At 53.6% G+C, this 21,459-nt stretch overlaps 1 protein-coding gene across 4 annotated transcripts in view; it reads right to left on the reverse strand.

The window, feature by feature from the left end:
• RAB11FIP3 (RAB11 family interacting protein 3) overlaps positions 1 to 21,459 on the reverse strand; it is a 75,684-nt gene that overhangs the window by 11,926 nt on the left and 42,299 nt on the right. The window contains exons 1-5 of one of the 4 annotated variants that reach the window (XM_069030414.1): positions 20,381 to 20,509; positions 14,704 to 14,891; positions 9,469 to 9,642; positions 5,095 to 5,229; positions 1,968 to 2,003 (exon numbers count right to left, since the gene is read on the reverse strand). In XM_069030414.1, the coding sequence (XP_068886515.1) occupies positions 1,968 to 2,003; positions 5,095 to 5,229; positions 9,469 to 9,642; positions 14,704 to 14,864 (506 nt within the window). In that variant the 5' untranslated portion in view covers positions 14,865 to 14,891; positions 20,381 to 20,509. Of the gene's footprint in view, positions 1 to 1,967; positions 2,004 to 5,094; positions 5,230 to 9,468; positions 9,643 to 14,703; positions 14,892 to 19,562; positions 19,865 to 20,380; positions 20,510 to 21,459 lie in introns of those variants that run through there. The other 3 variants (XM_069030413.1, XM_069030411.1, XM_069030412.1) reach the window with 3 other exon arrangements.

Consider the following 21,459-nt stretch of genomic DNA (forward strand, 5'->3'; position numbering starts at 1 on the left):
CTGGTTTGGGCTTCACCCCCGGCAGGGCTGCGGATCCGCTCTGGAGAGCGACTGCCACGGGAAGGGGGGTGTGTTCCAGCCCTGGGACCCCAGGCAGAAGGAGAACACTCTGCTCTCCTGTTCTGAGCAGGAGATGGACGACAAAACCACGGAGGTCTCTTTAAACCTCAGTTTTTCCTAGGAATTTGTACCACTGGTTCTCGAATCTCTCCCACTACGCAGTGTGCTCATGCCAGGACTCACTAAGCACAGCTGACATTTACCAAGAGACCACAGCCTGATTTTGCATCCTCACCCTCAGTTTATATTTAGATTTTAAAGTCTCAGGCACATTTGTCATTTAAATTGTGCCAAGCACAACAGGGCTTAAACAGCTGAGATTTCTTGGCACGAGCAGAACCCGCATAACAAAAATGAGGAAAGAGCCCTTACCGAAATAAAATCAATTTTCTAAAAGCAAATGTTTTGGGATTATTCACTAATTACAGTATCTGTAACAAAGGGCTTGCTTTGGGCTGAGCTTAAGGATCTGGCTCGGCAAAACCCCGTTATCTCCCTCCTTATCACAAACCAAACCTGACTGCTCTTGAATTAACTAATATTTACCCAAGCCCACACGTCCCTGCCTCAGAAAAGCAAAGGGCCAGGAGGGCTCAATCTCCCATAAGACAGGGTATCTCCATTCCCAAAAATTTAATGCAAATCCTCCCAAAATTATCTGTGCCAGGCATGGGACAAAAACTAAAACAGGAAACCTGGGGACAGGCTGCTCCCCTCAGCCCTCTTTCCTGCCAGTGTTTTTAACAAAGCTCTAGAAAGTAAGATGAGTGGAAGTAGGAAATGTAATATCAAGGATCTGCTTCCTTTCCAGGAGGGGGAATCGTGCCAGGGGAGATCGCTGAGTGCAGGAAAAATGGAGAAGGGAAAGGTGTGAGAGCACAGTGGGAGGAAGAGGCGCAGGGAAGCTGCTTGGGTCAGCACAGGGAGCAGAGTGCCAGCAACAGGAACATTCCCAAGCTGAGCTCCCTGCTCCTCCATAGCGTCCCTGTCCTGCTGGGAAACCAGCACAGAGAAATCCAACAAGTGCAGAGGGAAATCTCCCTCCTGAGCGTGGCAAAGGCAGAACACAGGAGGTAAGACTTGGCTTATCCTTAAAATCATGATGGCATGGGAACAGGAGGGATGGGGGAGCTGGGAGAGGACAGGTGAGCACCAGGGGACATGGAGAGGGGAGGGAAGGACCCCCTGCTCCAGAGATCCACAGCAAACTGCCTGGATATATCCAATATATCCAAAATCCCTGCGCAGTCAGGGATCACAGTGCCCACACGGAAAAGGTGACTGACATCACACCAAGTGGTAGTACAGGACAGAAACAGCACAGCATTAAACCTGGGCTTAAACCAGGGCTAAACCAGGGTTAAACCATTAAACCAGAGTTACCTGCAGTCCACCCAGATGCCCCAGAGCCCCTGACTGAGCAGGGAGAGCTGCTCCCACAAAGGCAAGTGCTGAGGGTGACACTGAGTGAAGTAAAACAGGACCAAGAGCTCTCTAAGGCAGCTGGAAGTTTTGAAGTGCCAGAGAATCCCTCCAGGTGAGGGCACTGACTGGTCTGGTCTCTTGGAACTCTTCAGACGTGGTGATACTGGGAAGGGGACACCCCAGAGGGATATGTCCTTCTAGAGGCTCCTTCCCTCCTCCATGTACCCCCTGCTATGGCGCTGGCAGGTCAGAGCAGGAGGAAAGGCACCCCAACTTTTTCCTGGAAGGAATCAGGTTGCCAGCAGCCTTCACGAGAGAGAAACCCCCATTCCAAGAAAAAGATACCAGAATTAAACCCACTTCTCCCCAGCACTATGGAACATATCCAGAAATACAACTCTCCAAGCTTATTTTGGGTTTTCCTTCGGCAGAGCCGGCAGCTCGCACGGATCAAGCAAACAACAACAGGAGGATGAGCTTACCTTGCCACCTTCTTGCTGGAGAGTCTTTTATTTGGGCTGCAAAATGAAGGAAAAACAGGAAAGAGTTACAAAAGCTGACAGTGGAGAGCCAGGGAAACAGGAAACTGCAGGGACTCCGGGGCACATCCTTTGCTCTGGCAGGGAGCGCCCTTGGCATGCACCCCCAAACCCCTGGGAAGGGCAGGAGAGGGGCCACTCCCGTGTGGAACAACAAGGAATAACAAAGCACATGGAACAACGCCGGAGAAGAGCTCGCTGTCCCCCGCCACGCTCTGCTCTCCCGCTGATCCTGCCTGAAAACCGATCCCCAAGGAAAGAGCTAAGAATAGCAGGGAGGCTGGGGGGGCTTCAGCCCGGTGCTGATGGCAGACTGAGCCACATGTCCTGCACCCCACGGCACCCCGGGCCTCCCCTGCCAGCCCCAGAGCTCCCACGGACTGGGGACACGGAGCAGCTCCTGCCTGCCAGCGGCACATCCGTCCTTCTGCCCTTCTCACAACCATCATCCTGCTGGATCAATCCATCCTCCTGCCCTTCTCACAACCATCATCCTGCTGGATCAATCCATCCTCCTGCCCTTCCACAGCCCCCATCCCGCTGGATCAATCCATCCTTCTGCCCTTCCACAGCCCCCATCCCACTGTTTGGCTGCGGATCACCAGGGAAGTGCTGCCTGCTCGTAGCTCAGAGGTTTAGGAGCTGTTGGTGGTGTCCCTGTCTGGATTTTGAGCATGGCACTGTTGCAGTGGCTGGGGAGGGGGATGAGCTCTCTCTCCTTTTCCCAGATAACCGATGGAGATCACTGCCTGCATCCATGTCTGAGCCAGCTGCCACCATACCACAGCGGTCAGGGCTCAGTGTCACCACAGGATGAGCAGCCAAGGGCTGTGTCACCGTGTCCCAGCCCCTGGGGACAGGCTGCAGGCTCTCCCTGCTGAGAAAAACCAGCCTTTTCCAGAACCAGCTCCTCGCTAAGATGCTCCTTCCAGTCTTCTGGTGGTGCCTGGTGCTGGGGAAGTGGGCAGGGCTTGGGTCTCACTCCTCATCTTCCACCCATGCCGGTGTCACACAGATGCCACCAAATCCTCTCTGAGCAGGGACAGCTCCAACCCAAGAAGCAGCAACTGCATTCTCTGAGGCTTAGCTCAGTTTTAGGAAAAAATAACAAATAAAATCATCTGGGAGTCAACTCCTGCCTGGAGCTGCAACATGAGTTCTTCGAAGGAGGGATTAAAAATAGCTCAGGACAATTTGCTTTGTAAAGTGACCCCCAAACCTGCCTGGGGGTGTTGTCAGGGTGACTAGCTCTCGGGTCAAAGTGCATCCTCAAATCCCACATTTCCAGGGAGCACAAGAGCTGCTGCTGGCTGGGCTTCAAGGCTGCTCGGCGCCCAAGGCGGGGAGGTCAAGCCCCAGTGTTTGCCAGGAATTGTAAGGAACGGCCCCCAGCACTGGGGGAAAAATGTTTTCCTCTGGAAAAAGCTCCTGGGGAAGCGACGGCACCTGCAGAGTCCAAAGGCTGAGACACCAGCAAGGGCACTGGAACAAAACAGAGGCACAAACCACTTCATCCCAAGCTCCTGGAGGATTCTTCCCTGCTTTCCCGTGCTGTGGGCTCAGGAAGCAGCTCCCCAACGCTGGGAGCAAGCTCCCCAGTTTATTCCAAGGATAAAACACTGTGTGCCCGCAGTTTTTAAGGGTGAGGCTGTTCTGGGGTGCTTTGGGCTTCATCCCATGTGCCAGGATCCTCTGGAGGAGGTGTCTTCAGGCTTGTCCCAGATTTTGGTCCAGTTCCTGCTGCTCTGGGACTTGTCCCCTGCTCCGAGGGCCTCACGTCAGTGGTGATGCAGGGAGGAACAGCAGGTCCTGCGTGTCCCACGCTGCACAGGACATCCCCCATCCACAGCACACAGAAAGAGGGCACTGCCCCTTCCATAAAGGCCCTTGGAACATATTCCCAGTAAATTTGTCCTTGGGAAACCCTCAACACAGATGGAGGAATTGTACCTACTCAGGGGACAAATCAAAGCCTAGGAATTCCCACAGGACAGAGAAGCTCCACAGGAAATCTCACCCATCGCAGGAGGCTCTGAGGTGTTAGTTCAGCTTTGCAGGTAAATTTGGTGGAGAAAACCTGAAATGCAGTGGGGCTTCCAGGGAAAACCAGTGTTCTCCTTAATGACCTGAGATATTAATGACCTTAATAACTCTTGTAACCTGAGACCCATCACTGACCCTCAAGGCCTCCAACAGCAAAGACAACTATTTACCCAAGGGAAAAAAAAAAGGGAGGGACATATTTTTTTCATTTAGAAGGATTAAATTCGAGCTCCTATTTGTTTTCCAGTTCTCTTCCCATAGCCCAGGAGAGCACCCAGATCACACTGTCCCTGCAAAGGACAGTCAGAGACCAAAAACCAGGTCTGAAGAGGCACCTCAGCCATGAGAAGAAAGATTATCACCAATGCCACCATCCTTCCACCCAGCAGGCTGCAACCAGCTCTGAATGAACAAATCAAGAGGCAGAAATCCCTCTGCACTTGTCAGACAGCCCATCCAGCTGCTGGCTGGGAGATTTCCAAAGTGCCACTCCAACTCTCCTGATGTTCCTGGTGTCTGTCCCATCTCCCCGGCCCGCAGTGACACCAGGGCGGGCAGGCAGTGGGTGAAGCTGGGTGAGACAAGATTTTACTGCTGCCAAGCCACGTGGAGCAGGCTGATGCCCTCAGGTTGCTCCTCAGCAGGAGGATGGGCTGTCCCTGCCCTTCCAGGCTGCCCTTCCACAGCATTCCCAGCCTTTCCCTGGCCACAGAAATACTGTACACGGCCAGCTCGCGGCTCCCAGGGGAACCCACCACGCACAGCATGCAAAGGGCAGGAACGCTCTCCTTGTCTGCCAGCCCCCAGGGCCTGCATTAAAGGCACCTCCTGCTCACCCTCCACGAGGTCACCACCACCTGGAGCAGCCACAGAGGCTCCTGTGGCCGGGTGAAACTCATCCCCTTTCCCCTCCTGCAATCCCCCAGCGCCGAGTGAGGGAAAAGCTGCGCCGGACAAGGAGAGCGTTCCCAGCCAGGACATCATTCCCCAGGCTGAGATGGCCACACACACACATGAGCCCCGTTACCTATTCATTTCAAGATCATTCAGGCGAGCAGAAAGATCCTCGAGGCGGTTGATTTGTTTGTGGCACTGGCTACAGTAAAACTCAAAAGCTTCATCTGCGAGAATGCTGTGCAGTTTCGCAGCGAGCGGATTGGTGCTAGAGAGATCACAAGGGTCATGTCAACAGCACAGAACGCACAGGGAGCGGCTGCAGCCGTGGCTTCCACAAGCTCAGGGTCCCTCAAGGTGGGGGAATTGTTGGTGGGAGAGATGGAATTTGAATTTTAAAAAAGTCAGGGCAGGTTGGGTCGCTTCCCACCATGATTTAATTAAAGCCAATATGGGGTTGCTTATAATAAGATACGGGTAATTTATAATTTGGAATAGTTTAGAAGGATGTGTGTAGCTAATTGATAATTTATAATTGCTCAATATAATTTATTATAGCTGATAATTAGCAACACTTCCATCACCATCCTCCCAGAGACTCCCAGCAGCTGAGCTTGGCCCACATTTCCAAACCCCTGAGCCAATCTCAATCCCCAAGAGCCCAGGGCAGGTGAGGTAAGTGCTTCCCACAAACCTACATCACTGCAAAGTTTATTTTCCAACAGGATTTTCCAGGCAGTCTGTCTCAGGAGGCTCCTGGTTTGCTTCAGCAAGTGCAGGATGAACTTGCACGCTGCAGGACTGGGTGCTGTGAGCTAGGACTGAATCTAAGGGGGGTTTAAGCTGAATTTTAGGAAAAGGTTCTTCCCCCAGAGGGTGCTGGGCACTGCCCAGGCTCCCCAGGGAATGGGCACGGCCCCGAGGCTGCCAGAGCTCCAGGAGCGTTTGGACAGCGCTGCCAGGGATGCCCAGGGTGGGGTTTTTGGGGGTGTCTGTGCAGGATGGACTGGATGATCCCTGTGGGTCTATTCCCACTCAGGACATTGTGTGATTCCATGATCCTTTGGTCAGTGTCCCGTTTTCCAGTGGGATGCTTTAAAAGCAGAGCAGCTGTGCTGCTGCAGACCCACCATTAGTAATGCACAGAGCCAGATTTTCACTGCAAACAGCTTTTAAGCTCAGATGAAATGGGCAGGTGCAGTTTAAGCCCTCTCTCCTCCCAAGTAAAGCCCAGAGGAGCCAAGCAGCAGTGCTGCGTTCCTGCAGGGAATGCCATTTGGGAAGGAGCATGGGGGTCTACAGGACTTCCACAGCTTGGGAAGCTGGGAGACACTTCCTCATGATTGGGGCAGGACAGAGGGGATCCTGAACAGCAACTGGTTTGTGTTAATTTGGGGCCAAACAGACTCCACAGATCCTTCCTGTAGGAAAATGTGCTTCTGGAAGCCACGGGCGTGAATCAAAGGAAGGTTAAATAGTGAAAAACCAAAGCAGTTCCATAGGAGAGACAGGTAAAGGTGTGAGTGAACACAAGCAAGATAAACCCAACAGGCATCCAGAAGGGGCAGTGAATCCCAGGATACAGGAACACACCAGCAAGTCCTGGCCCGGGGATGTGCAGAGCTTGGGACATCCTGAGGGTCCCCTGGCTCAGCCCCCACCCCAGGGTCAGGCCCAGGGTCTGTGCTGTCTGTACAGTATTTCCCAGCCCCCTCAGACAGGCTGGACACCAGCAAATGCCAAATTATCATCTCTTCCCATTCCTGGGAAAAAAAAAATTCAATTGCAAACCATTCCCCCTACCCCTGAGGGCGGGTCTGGCCCCGGGATAACCCTTTCCCTGCAGCAGACAGGTGGGTGGCTCAGGGTTTGTGCAGGGAAGAGGTGACAGCAGCTGTGTGGCACCTGGAGGAAGGGATGTCCCTTTTCGGGGTGCTCTTGGGTGCATTCCCTCCCCAGGCGGGGCAGCCTGGGCTCGGTGGGAACCCAAATTTCACCAGCATTAATCAAAATGAGAAGAGAAGTGGGGAGGAGAAGCCCCAGGCCAGCCTGGCAGCTCCTGGGGTGTGTGCAGATCCTCCTGGCCTCCGGCTGTGCTGGTTCCCTGCCCGTGCAGTGGGTGAGAGCTCAGCCCTGCGGTGTCCCCACCCACTCCAGGATCCTGATGGGTCCCTTCCAGCTCAGCACATACTGTGGTTCTACAATTCAGAGCCTTCCTGTGCCTCCCTCCATCTCCTGGAGCCACATTTGTCTTCCACAGGTCCTCGGTGCTTCCTGGTGGCTGGGATGGGCACAAGGAGCTTTTCCCTTTATTTCCCACCCAGAGCTGCAAAGAGGCTTTTCCTGCTGCATGGATACGCAAGGGAAGACCCAAGAGGAGGGACCACAAGCAAACATGGGCAGGGAAGCAGTGCATCCCACAGTGTTCCCTGGAGGCTCCTGGGGTTTGTGTCAGTCTTCTGGAGCTGTGGCAGGAGAATTTCTGGACATTATTCCCATTTAAAGACTCTTGTGGCGTGCAAAGAGTCTGTGGGGATGTGGCCCTTTACAAGTGATGCTGTTTGTATTCAAAGTACAGCCAAAAACCCCACTCAGCCTGAGGCAGGGGCAGCCTGTGGTTCCTTCAGGTGTGTTTAAACACCCTGGGGCTGCTCAGGCATGGAATGGTTTGGGTGGGAAGGGACATTAGAGCTCATTTCATCCCACCCCATCCCAGGGCAGGGACACCTTCCACTAGCCCAGGCTGCTCCAAGCCCTGCCCAACCTTGCCTTGGGCACTGCCAGGGATCCAGGGGCAGCCACAGCTGCTCTGGGCACCCTGTGCCAGGGCCTGCCCACCCTCCCAGGGAACAATTCCTTCCCAATATCCCATTCCACTGTGGCAGTGGGAAGCCATTCCCTGTGTCCTGTCTCTCCCTAACCAAAGTCAAGAAGAGCTGCACAGACTCCAGGAATGTTTAGGGAAGGACTTCACACACAGCAATAATCCGAGGGGAGGCTAGACCTGAGAGGCATGAGGAAATCCTCCAGCTCAAACAGCCCCACATTCCTGACTCCAGAGGTTTTGCAGGGTTTATCTCCAGCCTGCCTCCCCAGCAAGCCCCAGCAGAGAGTCTCCAGCACAAACCACCACAATCTGCATGGCCACGTGCCCAGCGAGCCCCTCCCAGCACAGGGGAGATGGGATCAGGTGTGGATCAGATCCAAAGACAGAGCAGAGCAGAGATGGTGCCCTGGCAGAGCAAGATTGGAACACTGGGAGCGTGGGCAAACTGGGAGCTCTGGCCTGATGTTAAAGAAAAAGTTGAAGTGATTGCAAAGCTCCTTTAGCTGGGTATTTTCTTGCCTGGAGCCTCCTGGGTGAGGCTGGCAGCTCCTCTTCAAGGGAAAATTAACACCAAGGCCGGGTTTTAATCCGAGAGTTCTTCCTATGCCCCAGCACCAGCACAGCCAGCCCTACATTCCTGCATGGATCAGGACTGTGCCCTTCCCAGTGCAGGGTATCCCAGTGCTGGAGCACCGGTTTCCTAAAGAAAAAGGTTGGGAATTCTTTACAGCAACTCTCCTATTTGCAATTAACACCTCCAACATTGCTGTTACACCAGCCAAACAGAAATGAGCCCTGACGTGCTCTTCCCTGCCAGCCCTGAGCAACCAGAACTGTCCAAACACCATGAAGGGGTTTGGGAAGCTGGGAGAAAACAGGAAGACAGGAAAAACAAAAGAAGTTTTGAGAAGTTTACACGGCTGCAGAAAGGCACAAATGTGTCATTCCAAAGAGAAAAAAGTGTATTTTTGTGTTTAGCACAGGTGTATGGCTGGCAGGGAACACTCCTGCCCTGTGCAGAGACGTGCTCCCAAGGGAAGAACACATTCCCTGTCATCCCAGACACTTTGTGGGCTGCAGCACGGGATGATATTCCAGCTTGTACTTATTTTCCTTAGAAAGTGAGCATTGATGGGGTTTGTACCACCACACCAGCTCCTCAGCCCACCCTGCTCGGGCTGGAAAATGGACTTTTCCTGGTTTCAGACCTAAAGCAAGGAGGAAATGCCACAGCCTGCTTCCTGCTCTACATATCCTTAGAGAAGGAATGCTGCTGCAGCTCGTGCAAATCCAACCAGACACTGCAGCAAAGCCCAAAATAATGAAAGAGGAAAGAAAAATAAGAGCCATCTCAGAGGATCAGGGGTAAAGCTGCAGGTGGTTTTCTCTGCTGGAAGGTTCTGTGAGGAGCCACATCCCTGACAGGAGTGGGAATGTGACTCTGGAAAAGCAGACAGCTCTTCCACCTCCTGCTGGGCGTCAGCAGGACGGGCACTGACCAGGGAAAGGAAACACTGAGGGAGGGAATTCCTCCTCCACTTCCAAGCCGATTATCCCGTTGTATCCAAAGCTTGCCAGGCCCTCTGCCTGGCAAATCCCAAGGAAACCCCGGTCCCACAGAGCAGAGTGGAGGCACCGAGCGACTGCCCCTGCTGGAGCAGCACCAGGGCTGGGCATTACCTGGGAGAGAGGAAGGAGGAGCTGCCAAAGCTGCTTTCCCCATTACACAAAGGGTCCGGGAACAGATCGGCCTCGTTCCCTTCCCCGTAATCCTCGAAATGCTCCTCCCCGCTGATGACGGTGACGATGGAGTGGCTGAGCTCAGAGCCCAGGGCCAGCTCGTGGGGATGGGATCTGTGGGAACAGACAGGCAGATGTTAGAGGGGGAGCTGCCACAGCAGCCTTTCCATTGCATCCAGGACATCCCCTTTCCCAGAGTGCTGGGTTTGTGTGGATAGGATTTGGTAGTGGAGTGGTGCATTCTGTGAGAAGCTGCTGGAAGCTGCCCCCATGTCCAGCAGAACCCTTCCCTGGTGGCTCCAAGATGGACCCGCTGCTGGAGGAGGCTGGGCCCGTCAGGAATGGAGGTGGTGGCACCTCTGGGCTAACAGATTTGAGAGGGAAAACACAAAAAAGTGATGGGGCAGCTGGAACTGAGTGCAGAGAGGAGTGGGGTGAGAACATGGGAGAGGAACAGCTCTGCAGGGGCAGGGCAGGAGGGGCAGGAGCTGCTCTGGGCACCAGAGCTGAGATTGCCCTGAGATTCCTGGGATTGCCCTGAGATCCCTGGGATTGCCCTGAGATTCCATGGGGAAGCCCATGGGGAGGCAGCAGTGTCCCTGCAGCCTACAGAGGGCGGGGGGGGGGCAGAGATGCACCTGCAGCCCCTGCAGGAGCCCAGGCCTGGAGCAGGAGATGCCTGAGAGGGGCTGTGAGTCCATGGGAAGCTGTGCTGGAGCAGGGTCCTGGCAGGGACCTGTGGATCCATGGAGAGAGGAGCCCATGCTGGAGCAGGGTCCTGGCAGGGACCCGTGGATCCATGGAGAGGAGCCCATGCTGGAGCAGGGTCCTGGCAGGGACCTGTGGATCCATGGAGAGAGGAGCCCATGCTGCAGCAGGGTCCTGGCAGGGACCCATGGATCCATGGAGAGGAGCCCATGCTGGAGCAGGGTCCTGGTCGGATCTGTGACCCCGTGGGGGACCTGGGCTGGAGCAGGCTGTGCCTGAAGGACTGACCTCGTGGAAGAGTGACCCACAGTGAAGCAGTTCCTGGAGAACTGTTGCCTGTGGGATGGACTCAGGTTGGAGAGGTTCATGGAGAGCTGTCTCCTGTGGAAGGGACCCCACACTGGGGCAGGGGAAGGACTCTGACTCCTCTCCCTGAGCAGTGGCTGGAACAATGTGTGATGAACTGACCATAACCCCCATTCCCATCTCCCTGTGCCACTGGGGGGACGGAGGGAGAACTGGGAAGGAGGGATGATGGGGGGTGAAGGCGTTTCTAAGGTCTTATTTTACCTCTCATTATCCTGCTCTGATTTTATTAGTAATAAATTCAACTAATATCCCCAATTCGAGCCTGTTTTGCCCATGATGGTATTTGATGAGTGATTTCTCCCTGTCCCTATCTCAGCTCATGAACCCTTTGTTATATTTTCTTTCCCTCTCCATCTGTGGAGGGCAGGGATAGAGCAGCCTTGGTGGGTTCCTGGTGTCCCCAGGACCCACCAAGTGAGTGATGTGTCCCATTTTGACAGAGCAGAACAGGACAGGAACAGCTCAGGCACCACTGGGAAGTTCATGATGATTTTTTTCCCCCCTATAAACCAAGTGTTTCCATTGGCAGCTGCACCACAGGATCTGGGGACACTCAGACTTGCAGGGCAGTGCCCAGGGTTGGTGCCAAACCCTTGCTCGACTAAAAGCATGGCAGAGAAAGAGCTGGGCACGTCCCAGACACATCCTAAATGCTGTGAGCTCCACAGCAGCCCGTGCCAGGCTCACACTTGCTTGTTGCTGCCTAATCCTCTCAAGGGCCTGGGGTTTAACCCCATAACCCCGGTGGGATTGGTGTCGGGGAAGGGTGGGCTCAGGCAGCTGGGACAGACCCCCAGTAAGACAAAGGAGTCCTTTGCCTGCTTTTCCTGCTGGGAAAAGGCTGTGTGTGACAATCCAGGAGGGGGGAATGCTGCTCTGTGTGGTTTTAGCAGCAGATCCAGAAGGCTGGAGCGTGTGAAGCCTCAGTGCAAACCCGGAACACGCCCAGCACAGGTCCTGGGATGTCCCTTGCTCCTGAGGGGACACAGCCCAGCACAGAGGCACTGCTCCTGGAAGAGTCTTTCCATTGCATGGAGCCACCAGAATCCTGGAATGGTTTGGGTTGCAAGGACCTTAAAGCTCATCCCATCCCACCAGGGACACCTTCCACTAGCCCAGGTTGCTCCAAGCCCTGTCCAGCCTGGCCTTGTTCACTGCCAGGGATCCAGGGGCAGCCACAGCTTTTCTGGGCACTCTGTGCCAGGGCCTCCCCACCAAGCCAAGCCACCTTTCCTGCCCAGGACTACGGAAGTTTTCAAATTAAGCTGGAGAAAAGGCAGGGGGGATTTGCAACAGCCAGGCTGTGAAAGCAGCCACGGGGCTGCAAGCCACAGGTCTGTGTTTTGGGGGGTTTAACAACTCCCTCCTCTCCAAAATTCTATGCTAAAAATCATAATAATGCATTATTACAGAAATTGGTATTTCAGGCTATGCCCTCATCTCCTTGCACTTGAAGAGAGGGAAACGGGGTATGAGCAGATTGCTGGACTAAACCAGAGAGAAAAAAAGATTACAGATAAGCCATTTATGCCAAAAACCTGCTCCATCTGAAGGATTTGCCCTTATCCTGCTAATAAAAACATGTCAACCCTCCAGATCTCTATTTAACCACAAATAAATCCAGCCCAGCTTGTGGGCATCTGCACATCCTCCTCGAGCCCTTGAGAAGCACCAATATTCCACAGTGGGATCCAGCAGAAGCCATCCATTCCCATGGTGAGTCAGACCCTCACCAAAAACAGCAGAAATCTCTCCAGGAATAGAAGCCAGGGGGTGGAATTGTTAATTCAGAAGCAAAACCCAAGCCCAGAGCTCTAAATTTGGGGCTGTGGTTTGATAAGCACTGCACAGAAGCAGATCTGATCAGGCACCTGGAAACCCTCAGCCTGGATGCTTCAGGCAGTAAATTTTATTTCCTATTCCCTTCTTGGGGCTCAGGCAGTTTCAGGATTCAGAGTTCAACTAATCTTTACTACACAGACCCTAAACAACCCTTAAGCTCAAACCATTTCAGGTATGTTGAGCTTTGAGAGCTCCTGAGAAGTGATGCTGAAGCTCTGCTGGGATTGTACTCACTGGCTGTCCCTGGGCACCAGAGGTGTCCTCCTGTGTGGGGTCTGATGGCACCAAAAACCAGCCCTCAGCACTCACAGACGTTCTCATTTCAAACCTTTCAAATCTATAAATTGAATTAAGTTTTTGGTTCCCTGGAATTTGCACACATTTAACAATCTGGGAACAGGCTTGGACAGCACCCAAAGGACGTCCCACCTTCCCAAGCAAACACCTGGGGCAGCAGGGAATCCCACAATGGTTTGGGCTGGAGGGACCTTAAAGCCCATCCCATTCCACCCCCTGCCATGGGCAGGGACACCTTCCACTGTCCCAGGCTGCTCCAAGCTCCATCCAGCCTGGCCTTGGGCACTGCCAGGGATCCAGGGGCAGCCACAGCTGCTCTGGGCACCCTGTGCCAGGGCCTGCCCACCCTCCCAGGGAACAATTCCTTCCCAATATCCCATCCATCCCTGCCCTCTGGCACTGGGAAGCCATTCCCTGTGTCCTGTCCCTCCATCCCTTGTCCCCAGTCCCTCTGCAGCTCTCCTGGAGCCCCTTTAGGCCCTGCAAGGGGCTCTGAGGTGTCCCTGGAGCCTTCTCTTGTCCAGGTGAGCACCCCCAGCTCTCCCAGCCTGGCTCCAGAGCAGAGTGGCTCCAGCCCTGGAGCATCTCTGTGGCCTCCTCTGGACTCTCCCCAACAAGCCTGTCCCTCCTGTGCTGGTGACCCCACACAAGTGAGCACAGAGAAGGAGCTCATCCCCCACAGCCCGTTCCCAAGTGCAGCTTTCTGTACCTACAGGCAGGCGAGTCGGAAGCAGGCGGTTTTCCCCAGAGGCCGGGAGCGCACGCAGGCTGCCATGACCCCTGCAGGGACCCTGTGCTGGTGACAGGGAGCTCACAGCTGATTATATCCCAATTTAACTGTCACTGAGCCGGGCACGCTGCGGTGACAAGAGTTGAGCTGGATAATCCCATTTCTGCTCTAATCCACAGCACCCTTTCAGCCCCAGGGCCCAGCGCCGCTCACTGCCTCTGTGACATCCCCAGATGGGATTTTGGGGTGGGAGGGAAGCCTGGTGCTCCTAAAAAGCAACAGGAGCTGTAAGCACCCCCTGGAGCACCAACCCTGGGCCTTGGGTTTGGGGATAAAACTGCGTCCTGTGTGTTACAGACCTTAAGCAAAGATGATTCCAGAGGTTTTGGTGCAATTGGTGTTCTTGGGGCACTAACCTGGCACTGGCACAGATTTTCCAGGGAAAATCCAGACTGCCCCAACCCTGGACGTGTCCAGGATGGGGCTTGGAGCAGACTGGGATAGTGGAAGGTGTCCCTGCCCATGGCAGAAGGTGGAATGAGATGATCTTTAAGGTCCCTTTCAACCCAAACCATTCCGTGTTCTGTGATCCTAAAGGAGTTCTTCCCTGCCCTCCTGCCTGCCAGCATCCCAGTTTCACCCCAAACCCCACTATTCCTCCAAAAATGGGGTGGGCCCAGGAGCAGTTTCGCCAGCAGCAGTTCAGACCCGGGGAAGGAGATCTTGGCTCACATTTCTGTGCTCCAGGCAGAGGTTTCAAACCAGTTATTACAGGAGGTGCTTGCACATCAAAGGGCACACACATGTTTTTAGGGAAAACAAAAATAGAACAAGTTCCCCTCCTGACTGGAAAATTATATGTTGTGTTTCTGGCTTAAGTGATAGATTAAAAACTGCAAGTCTTTCAGGTGTTTGCATCACCTGAGAAGTTATTTTAGAGGTTAAAAGATGCTAATGAGGGTACAGGAGATTTCCCAAGGCAAGCAACGATTAACTCAAAGAGATTGCCAGGCCGGGCTCCAAACCAGCCTACACAAACCAGCCTAATTATTCTCATTATTCCTCCAGAAGAGCTATTTTGGTCTCGCACAGAGTTACAAACACAAAGAAGAAACCAAGTTCCAGCAAGACAGACTCGGCCCACTCGATGTGGAACCCTCAGGCTGTGTCTCCCTCAGCCCTCACTCCCTGCCCCACGCAGGGTTCTGCTCCTGGCTGTTCCCACTCACCCATGCTCCGGCTCCTCGATGGGATCCGTGAATTCCGAGTGCACGGTGGAGTCGATGGCGCTGTCGGTCTCCACCTCGTCGTGCATCTCGTGCTGGACCAGGGTGCTGGTGTCCTCATCTGTGAAGGTCTCACACTCGCTGTAGGTGCTCTCCGAGCCCATGTAGGCACTGTCAGTCACCTCATTTGCCTGGTTAAGAAAAAAAACACACGAGAAGGAAAAAAAAAATAAGATCCTACAGCTGCGTGGATCCATGGCAGAGCAGGACAAAACACGGATGAGGCAGTGGATTTGGGCTGTGCTGCATTTCTGAGCACAGAAATCCAACCTCTGGAATCACCACAGGTCCAGGTGCTGCTCTGTGGGCAGCCTGGCCTTTGCAGGGTTTGGGAAGCAGATCACAAAAATAGAGACTAAATAAAGAGTTGGAGGGAGGTTTTGTTGTGAGCCAGGATGGATTTGGCCAGGGCAGGAGGGATTACCCACTGCTGACTCAGCAGTTCCCATCACCGCTGCTTTCTCCCACCCCATTCCAAGAGGACACGTTACTAATCTGAATTCCCTGCAAAAAACCACCATTCAAAACTCCCAGTTAGCCCTGAGAGCACCTTTTTTTTGCCCTGTCTGCTAAAACCTTCCATCCCTCAACAGCAAATAAACTGTTTCTAAATCTTCATGACAGCTTCTGATTTGCAGGGACTCAAATCTCAGCACTCCAGCTGGAGCAGCATCTCAAATCCAGCACTGAGCAGGCTCTGGAAAAGCAGTGGGATTTGGGTTTTAAGAGACTGTGATATGAGCATGGAGAACTGGGTTTCCCTCCCAGTTCTGCACCCCAGGCAGGTGTTGAGCTGCAGTCCTGCCTGTTTGCTCCTACACATGGGCAGGGACGATCCCTTCTGATCCTGACGCCTGGAGAACCGTGGGAGCAGCACAGAAACCCCCTGGAAGCCAAAGCTCTTGTTACCCCTCACAGTGCCAGCCCCTTTCCCAAGATTTGGGGATTTCTCCAGCACACCTCAGAGCAAATCAGGGAATTTTTGGATCTGCCAGTGCAGGTGCTGAGCTCCAGCTGATTCCTGTCCCCAGAGGGGTCAGGCAGAGGGGTGGGAGCCCTCCTGCCCAGCCTCCAGCTGAAGAGCTGCTCATGGAAAGCCATCTGCTCCATCTGAAGTTCACCTGATGGGATCCCACATGCTCTGCTGCCCCTCCAGAACAGCAGCAGGGCAAAACAGCAGCAGTTTGAATGCAGGCACAACTGAAGCAAACCCCTTTCCCTCTGCACAGAGCAGCTTTCAGGGCTTTTTCCAAGGATTTTGGAGAAAATGACATTTCTCAAAGCCCTGTATTCATAGAATCAGAGAGTGGTTTGGGTTGGAAGGGACTTTAAAGCTCATCTCATTTCACTCCCTGCCATGGGCAGGGACACCTTCCACTATCCCAGGTTGCTCCAAGCCCTGTCCAGCCAGGCCTTGGACACTGCCAGGGGCAAAAAGGGATAGAAAACCTCGAAGGGATGGAGAGAGAGCTGCTTAAGAGCAATTCCCATTCCATATGGACACTGGGAGCAGCCAAGTGACCCAGTCCAGCCCTGCTTTGCTGTCCCAGCCCCTGTGCCCACCACACTCAGTGGGATGGAGACAGCCAGGAGCTCCTCTTGGAAGCCTGACTTGTGGACACCAGCACCTCTAGGACACCACCCCAAAGTTAAACACGACACAAACCTGCACAGAGCTGGAGTCTAAAGGCAGTGTGAGGAGAAGGGGCTGTTCCTGTCAACTCCACCAGGGCAGAGCCTGTGCCAGCCTTGCAGGGAGAAACAAAAGCCTCTAAAGCCCCCACCCACTTATAAAAGCATAAACCCACCAAAACCACTTACACACCTAAAACTGGGCCTTGCTGAAGTGCTTTACTGGGTTTATGCTGCACTTTCTAAAAACACCATTAATGCTCCAGCAGGAGGGACATGGGGAAGCAGAGGCTTGACCTGCCTTGGCTTGGTCATGGACAGAGAGAGCCCAAGAGGTGACAGCAGCCACCCCCAAGTGCACATTCCCCTCCCTTTTGCCTGTTTGAAAAAGATTTCATGCCAAACTGGAAAGAATTTTGCTTGCACACTACAAAATAAAGGCTGCTTTTTAAATACCACCCCCCCCTTCTCACTGGAAAAGCTGAAATTTAAGGATATATTGAAGTATTATAATGAGCACAACTATTGAAAGAAGCCAAAAAACCTCCAAACACTCCAATTTACAAGTAATTTGCCTAAAAATCCTGCTGTGGTTAGTGCTGACCCTCTCAACATGAAGCCAACCAGGAGCTAAACAGTGCCCTTAGTCAGATGTTGGAACAAGAGGACCTTTAAGGTCCCTTCCAACCCAAACCATTCCATGATTCTATGATTTCTCTATCAAACTGTTCCAAACCACCTTATTGATGGGAAATACATGCATAGAGAGGCTGGATTTGGGAACAACCCTGTTGGAGTAGGAGAGCCCACCAGCACAGCACATCAACCATTGTCCTTCAGCCACACCAAAGATGTGCATCAATTTATTATTTACAAACTGTATTTTTTCCTTTGTGATGCCAGCCAGGATGAGGTTTCCAAAAGCAAGAGAGGCCTATTAAAATTAAACCTGTGTGGGCAACGAGTTAAGAAGCAGCTGAAACTGTAAACAAAGTCCTTCTCCTGAGCATGAGCGTGGAGAACTTTGCTGCACATTTCATCCAAGAATCAGTAACCAAACCTCAAGAAGAGATGCCAGGAGGAGATAGGCAAGTTGAGGGGGTTCAGCTACTGCCAAATGCCTGCCAGAGCCAGCCAAGCCAAATCTCTGTCCCTGGGCAAGTGTGTGGGTACAGAAAGTTCTTACTTATGGCCTCATGAGCAGCTGGTTTGTGCACTGAGCCTTCAAACCCCTCCTGCCACAGCTCTCCTTCAGCCAGCTTTGCCTTCCTGTGAGCAGAAAGTAAACATTTTTTCCAGCTTAAAAAAAAGCAAAATACACTTAAAAACATCCACGGGCTTCAGGACAGCCAGGCTGGGCTACAAGCACACCAGGAACATCCCCACCACGTTCAGAACGGGGTTGGTGTCACCAATATCAGTGTATTTTCAGCTTTTATCAAATAAAACACACCCTGAGGTGCTTCAGGCAAACCTCAGACATTAAACCTGGGACTCAGGCACACACAGAGTTCTGAGCTGGAACAGGATCAGGGTCTGACTGAGGTTCCCAATCCCAAATCCAGCTCCTGCAGCAGTATTTCCCCAGAGCCACACCTGCCTGACAGGAACATGGGCCACCCCGAAGCATCTCTGCCTGCTCAGGGAAACTCCAGGGATCTGAGAGCCCAGGTGAGCATTCCTGCTTCTAAAAGGAAGTAAATGATGGAATCAGCACCGGGATGATGTAACGTGCCCTGATGAAACAGGGGAGGTGGTGAGGTGCCTTTAGGAGCCTTCTCCAGCAGCAGCTCCTCCATTCCATACATCTGATGGCATATGGGAGTAAAGATTATTTGATTAGATGTTGTGAAGTGCTATAAAACCACATGGATTTATAAAAAAGCTGCTGCAGTACGAGGAGAGGCACTCTTGGGAATCACCTGCAAGGTCCAGGCAGGAACAGGCTCAGCTTTGATCTGCCATGGACAGAAGGTTCAGCACAAGCTCTGCCAAGGCGTTGCCTTGGAAAGGAGGGCAAAGTCTGGCTCCAGGGAGGTTCCTTCCAGACAGAGCTGTCCCTGGAGCTGTCAGCATCCCCAAGCTCTGCTGTCCTTGGCCACAAACACTCGGAAGGTTGGGCGGGGAAGTGAGTGACAAGGAAAAGGAAAAACAAACTCTGTTTTCCCAGCAGGGTGAGCCTGAAGAATCCAGCCCTGACTGCACACGGGATGGGGAAGAGACAGATCAGCTACAAAAATCCCCCTCCAAGGACACCCTGTGGCCCAGACAGCAGTGCCAGTGCCAGGCTGGGAGCCAGGGAGAAGGGAGACAGTTGTGTTTATAGCCCCACATTAATGCAGCTGACCCCAAAGCCCTGAGCACCCCACGGCAGCTCAGCCTCTGCAATGCCACTTTGGGGACTGCCACCTCTGGATCCCAATCCTGCCCTCTTCCCACAGACCCGGGCAATGCCAGCTTTCCAGGGAAGCCAGAGAGCCTGTGCTCAGCCCTGGGGGAAGGCAACTTTCACAACTCAGCCCCTGGAGGAGCTGGGGTTGTTACACCCCATCACCCCCCTCAAGGCTGGGCAACAGAAACGTGCTGCACCTGTTGGGACAAATTGAAATCACTCACCCAGCCCAAAAAACAACCCCCAAACCAACTCACAGAACACCACATCTGGCACACTGTCCCCAGCACCCCAAAAACCAGCAGGAACCGTCCCTCCTGGTCCAACTCCCCCAGGGAGACTCGGGCAGAGGGGAGTGTGAAGGTACACCACAGCCCATGGAATCACAGAATCCCAGAATGGTTTGGGTTGGAAGGGACATTAAAGTTCTACTCAGTTCCACCCCCTGCCATGGACAGGGACACCTTCCACTGTCCCAGGCTGCTCCAAGCCCCAATGTCCAGCCTGGCCTTGGACACTGCCAGGGATCCAGGGGCAGCCACAGCTGCTCTGGGCACCCTGTGCCAGGGCCTGCCCACCCTCCCAGGGAACAATTCCTTCCCAACATCCCATCTAAATCTCTCCTCTTTTAGTCTAAACCATTCCCATGTAAAAAAACAGGTAGATCTGCCCATGTAAAAAGTCAGGTGGATTCCCAATCCGCCCCTTCCCGGCACCTCCGGGGCTGAGCACAGAAACCCAATCCCTCCTCATTTCGTGTCAGCTCCCAAAAACCCACCTGTGGAGACATCGCCTGCTGTCCAGAGCCAGCTCCAGCTCCGGGAGCTGCTTCTGGGAGGCAGGAGGGAAGCAAAGTCCAGGAGAGCCGGGAGGTTTATGGAGAGAGCTGGAGTCCCAACAGAGCGCCTTTTGTTCCCGAGCTCCCGATAAGGAGCGGGAGCCCAGGCACACTTCCCTGCCGTGTGACCGCCGCCTCCTCCCGCTTCCCTGAATTCCAAAATAAAAGCACGTCCTGGAAGCCCCGATCCCCGGCCAGCCCCGCTCCAGGTGCTCACTCTTCCCAGGAATCCATCCCCGAATAAAAAGGTTGAATGTGAAGTCGACCTGTCGAGGTTTATCTCGGCCTTCCTGGTGTTTCTGGTGAATAATTAAGCGTTAAATGACAAATTCCTTCCTTATAGCCGCAAATAGAGGGGTGAATAAAGCTCGGATTGCTCACCAGGGGCAGGCCAGGAGCGCTTTTGGTGACTCAGAGGGTGATCTGGGCAGGCAGTGACAATATTGACCCCAAAGAAGGGCTGCTCACGGGTGCCAGCTGAGTTTCCAAACATCCCAGTGCCACCCTGGCCGAGCTCTCAGCCAAGCAGCTCCCTGCAAACAGGAGTCCAGCAGAGCCAGCACTGTGGGAGAGCTGATCCATGGGATTTTCCCTTCCCCATGGCAGCCCTCAGCATACGGAGGCCTCAGCACTGCTCACACTCACAAGTTTTGAGGGTTTTGTCCGGTTTTCTGTTTCCTTTCTGCAGAAACCTCACATATTTCAAGCTCCCTCAGTCCTGCCTATCCAGCACAAACACACCAATTTCCTTCCCCTACCTTCCCAAAGCATGTTTTCTCCTTTTCTGGGGGTTATCCTTGCTGTCCTCTGGGCCACATCCTTCCTGGCATGCAGAGCTCTGAGCAGAACCCCCGACTCAGCAGCACTGACTGGAAGTGTCCTGCACCTTGAGAAGCAGTTGACCTCCTGAGCTGAGTCCAGGCCAGCCCAGATTCCTGCTCAGGAAGGAGTTATGCTTTAACCCAAGCTCTGCCTGGATCTGCTCTTCCACAGAGCAGGTCCCAGACCTTTTGCTCTTCTGCTCATGCTTCAAGACCTCAGAGAATACTGGGAACCCCCATGAGAGCACAAAGTCAAACACTAAAACTAATTAGGAAACCCCAATTCCCTGCCTGTTTTACTTCTCCAGCTCTTACTGAGACACCTTTGCTCCCACTGCTTCCCCCCCCTCACTTCCCGCTCCTTCCCAGTGCCCCACAGCCCAGTTCCCACATTGCCAGTCCCACACAATCTGCTTGTGGTTCAAGATAAGGCTCCAAGGACTTTGTTTTCCAAACTCCTTCCAGCCTGTTTCCTACAGGTCAAACACTTCAACTCACATCTTTTCTGCCCAGCAAAGAAATTTCTCACTGTAGCCCTGCACTCGGGTCCTGCCTTCAGGGAAATTCCCTGCCCAGTTTACACTCCCATCCTTCCCTCTACACAGTACTGAGTCTACACAATAAATTAATGTCCTGTGTATTTTCAAGCTTTAAGGTATCAAATTGTCACCATGGGCTGATTTGGGAGAGCTGGAGCCCCTCTGCTCCGGAGCCAGGCTGGGAGAGCTGGGGGTGCTCACCTGGACAAGAGAAGGCTCCAGGGAGAGCTCAGAGCCCCTTGCAGGGCCTAAAGGGGCTCCAGGAGAGCTGCAGAGGGACTGGGGACAAGGCATGGAGGGACAGGACACAGGGAATGGCTTCCCAGTGCCAGAGGGCAGGGCTGGATGGGATATTGGGAAGGAATTGTTCCCTGGGAGGGTGGGCAGGCCCTGGCACAGGGTGCCCAGAGCAGCTGTGGCTGCCCCTGGATCCCTGGCAGTGTCCAAGGCCAGGCTGGACACTGGAGCTTGGAGCAG

The sequence above is a fragment of the Aphelocoma coerulescens genome, chromosome 14 (assembly GCF_041296385.1).
Source record: "Aphelocoma coerulescens isolate FSJ_1873_10779 chromosome 14, UR_Acoe_1.0, whole genome shotgun sequence".
NCBI lineage: Eukaryota > Metazoa > Chordata > Aves > Passeriformes > Corvidae > Aphelocoma > Aphelocoma coerulescens.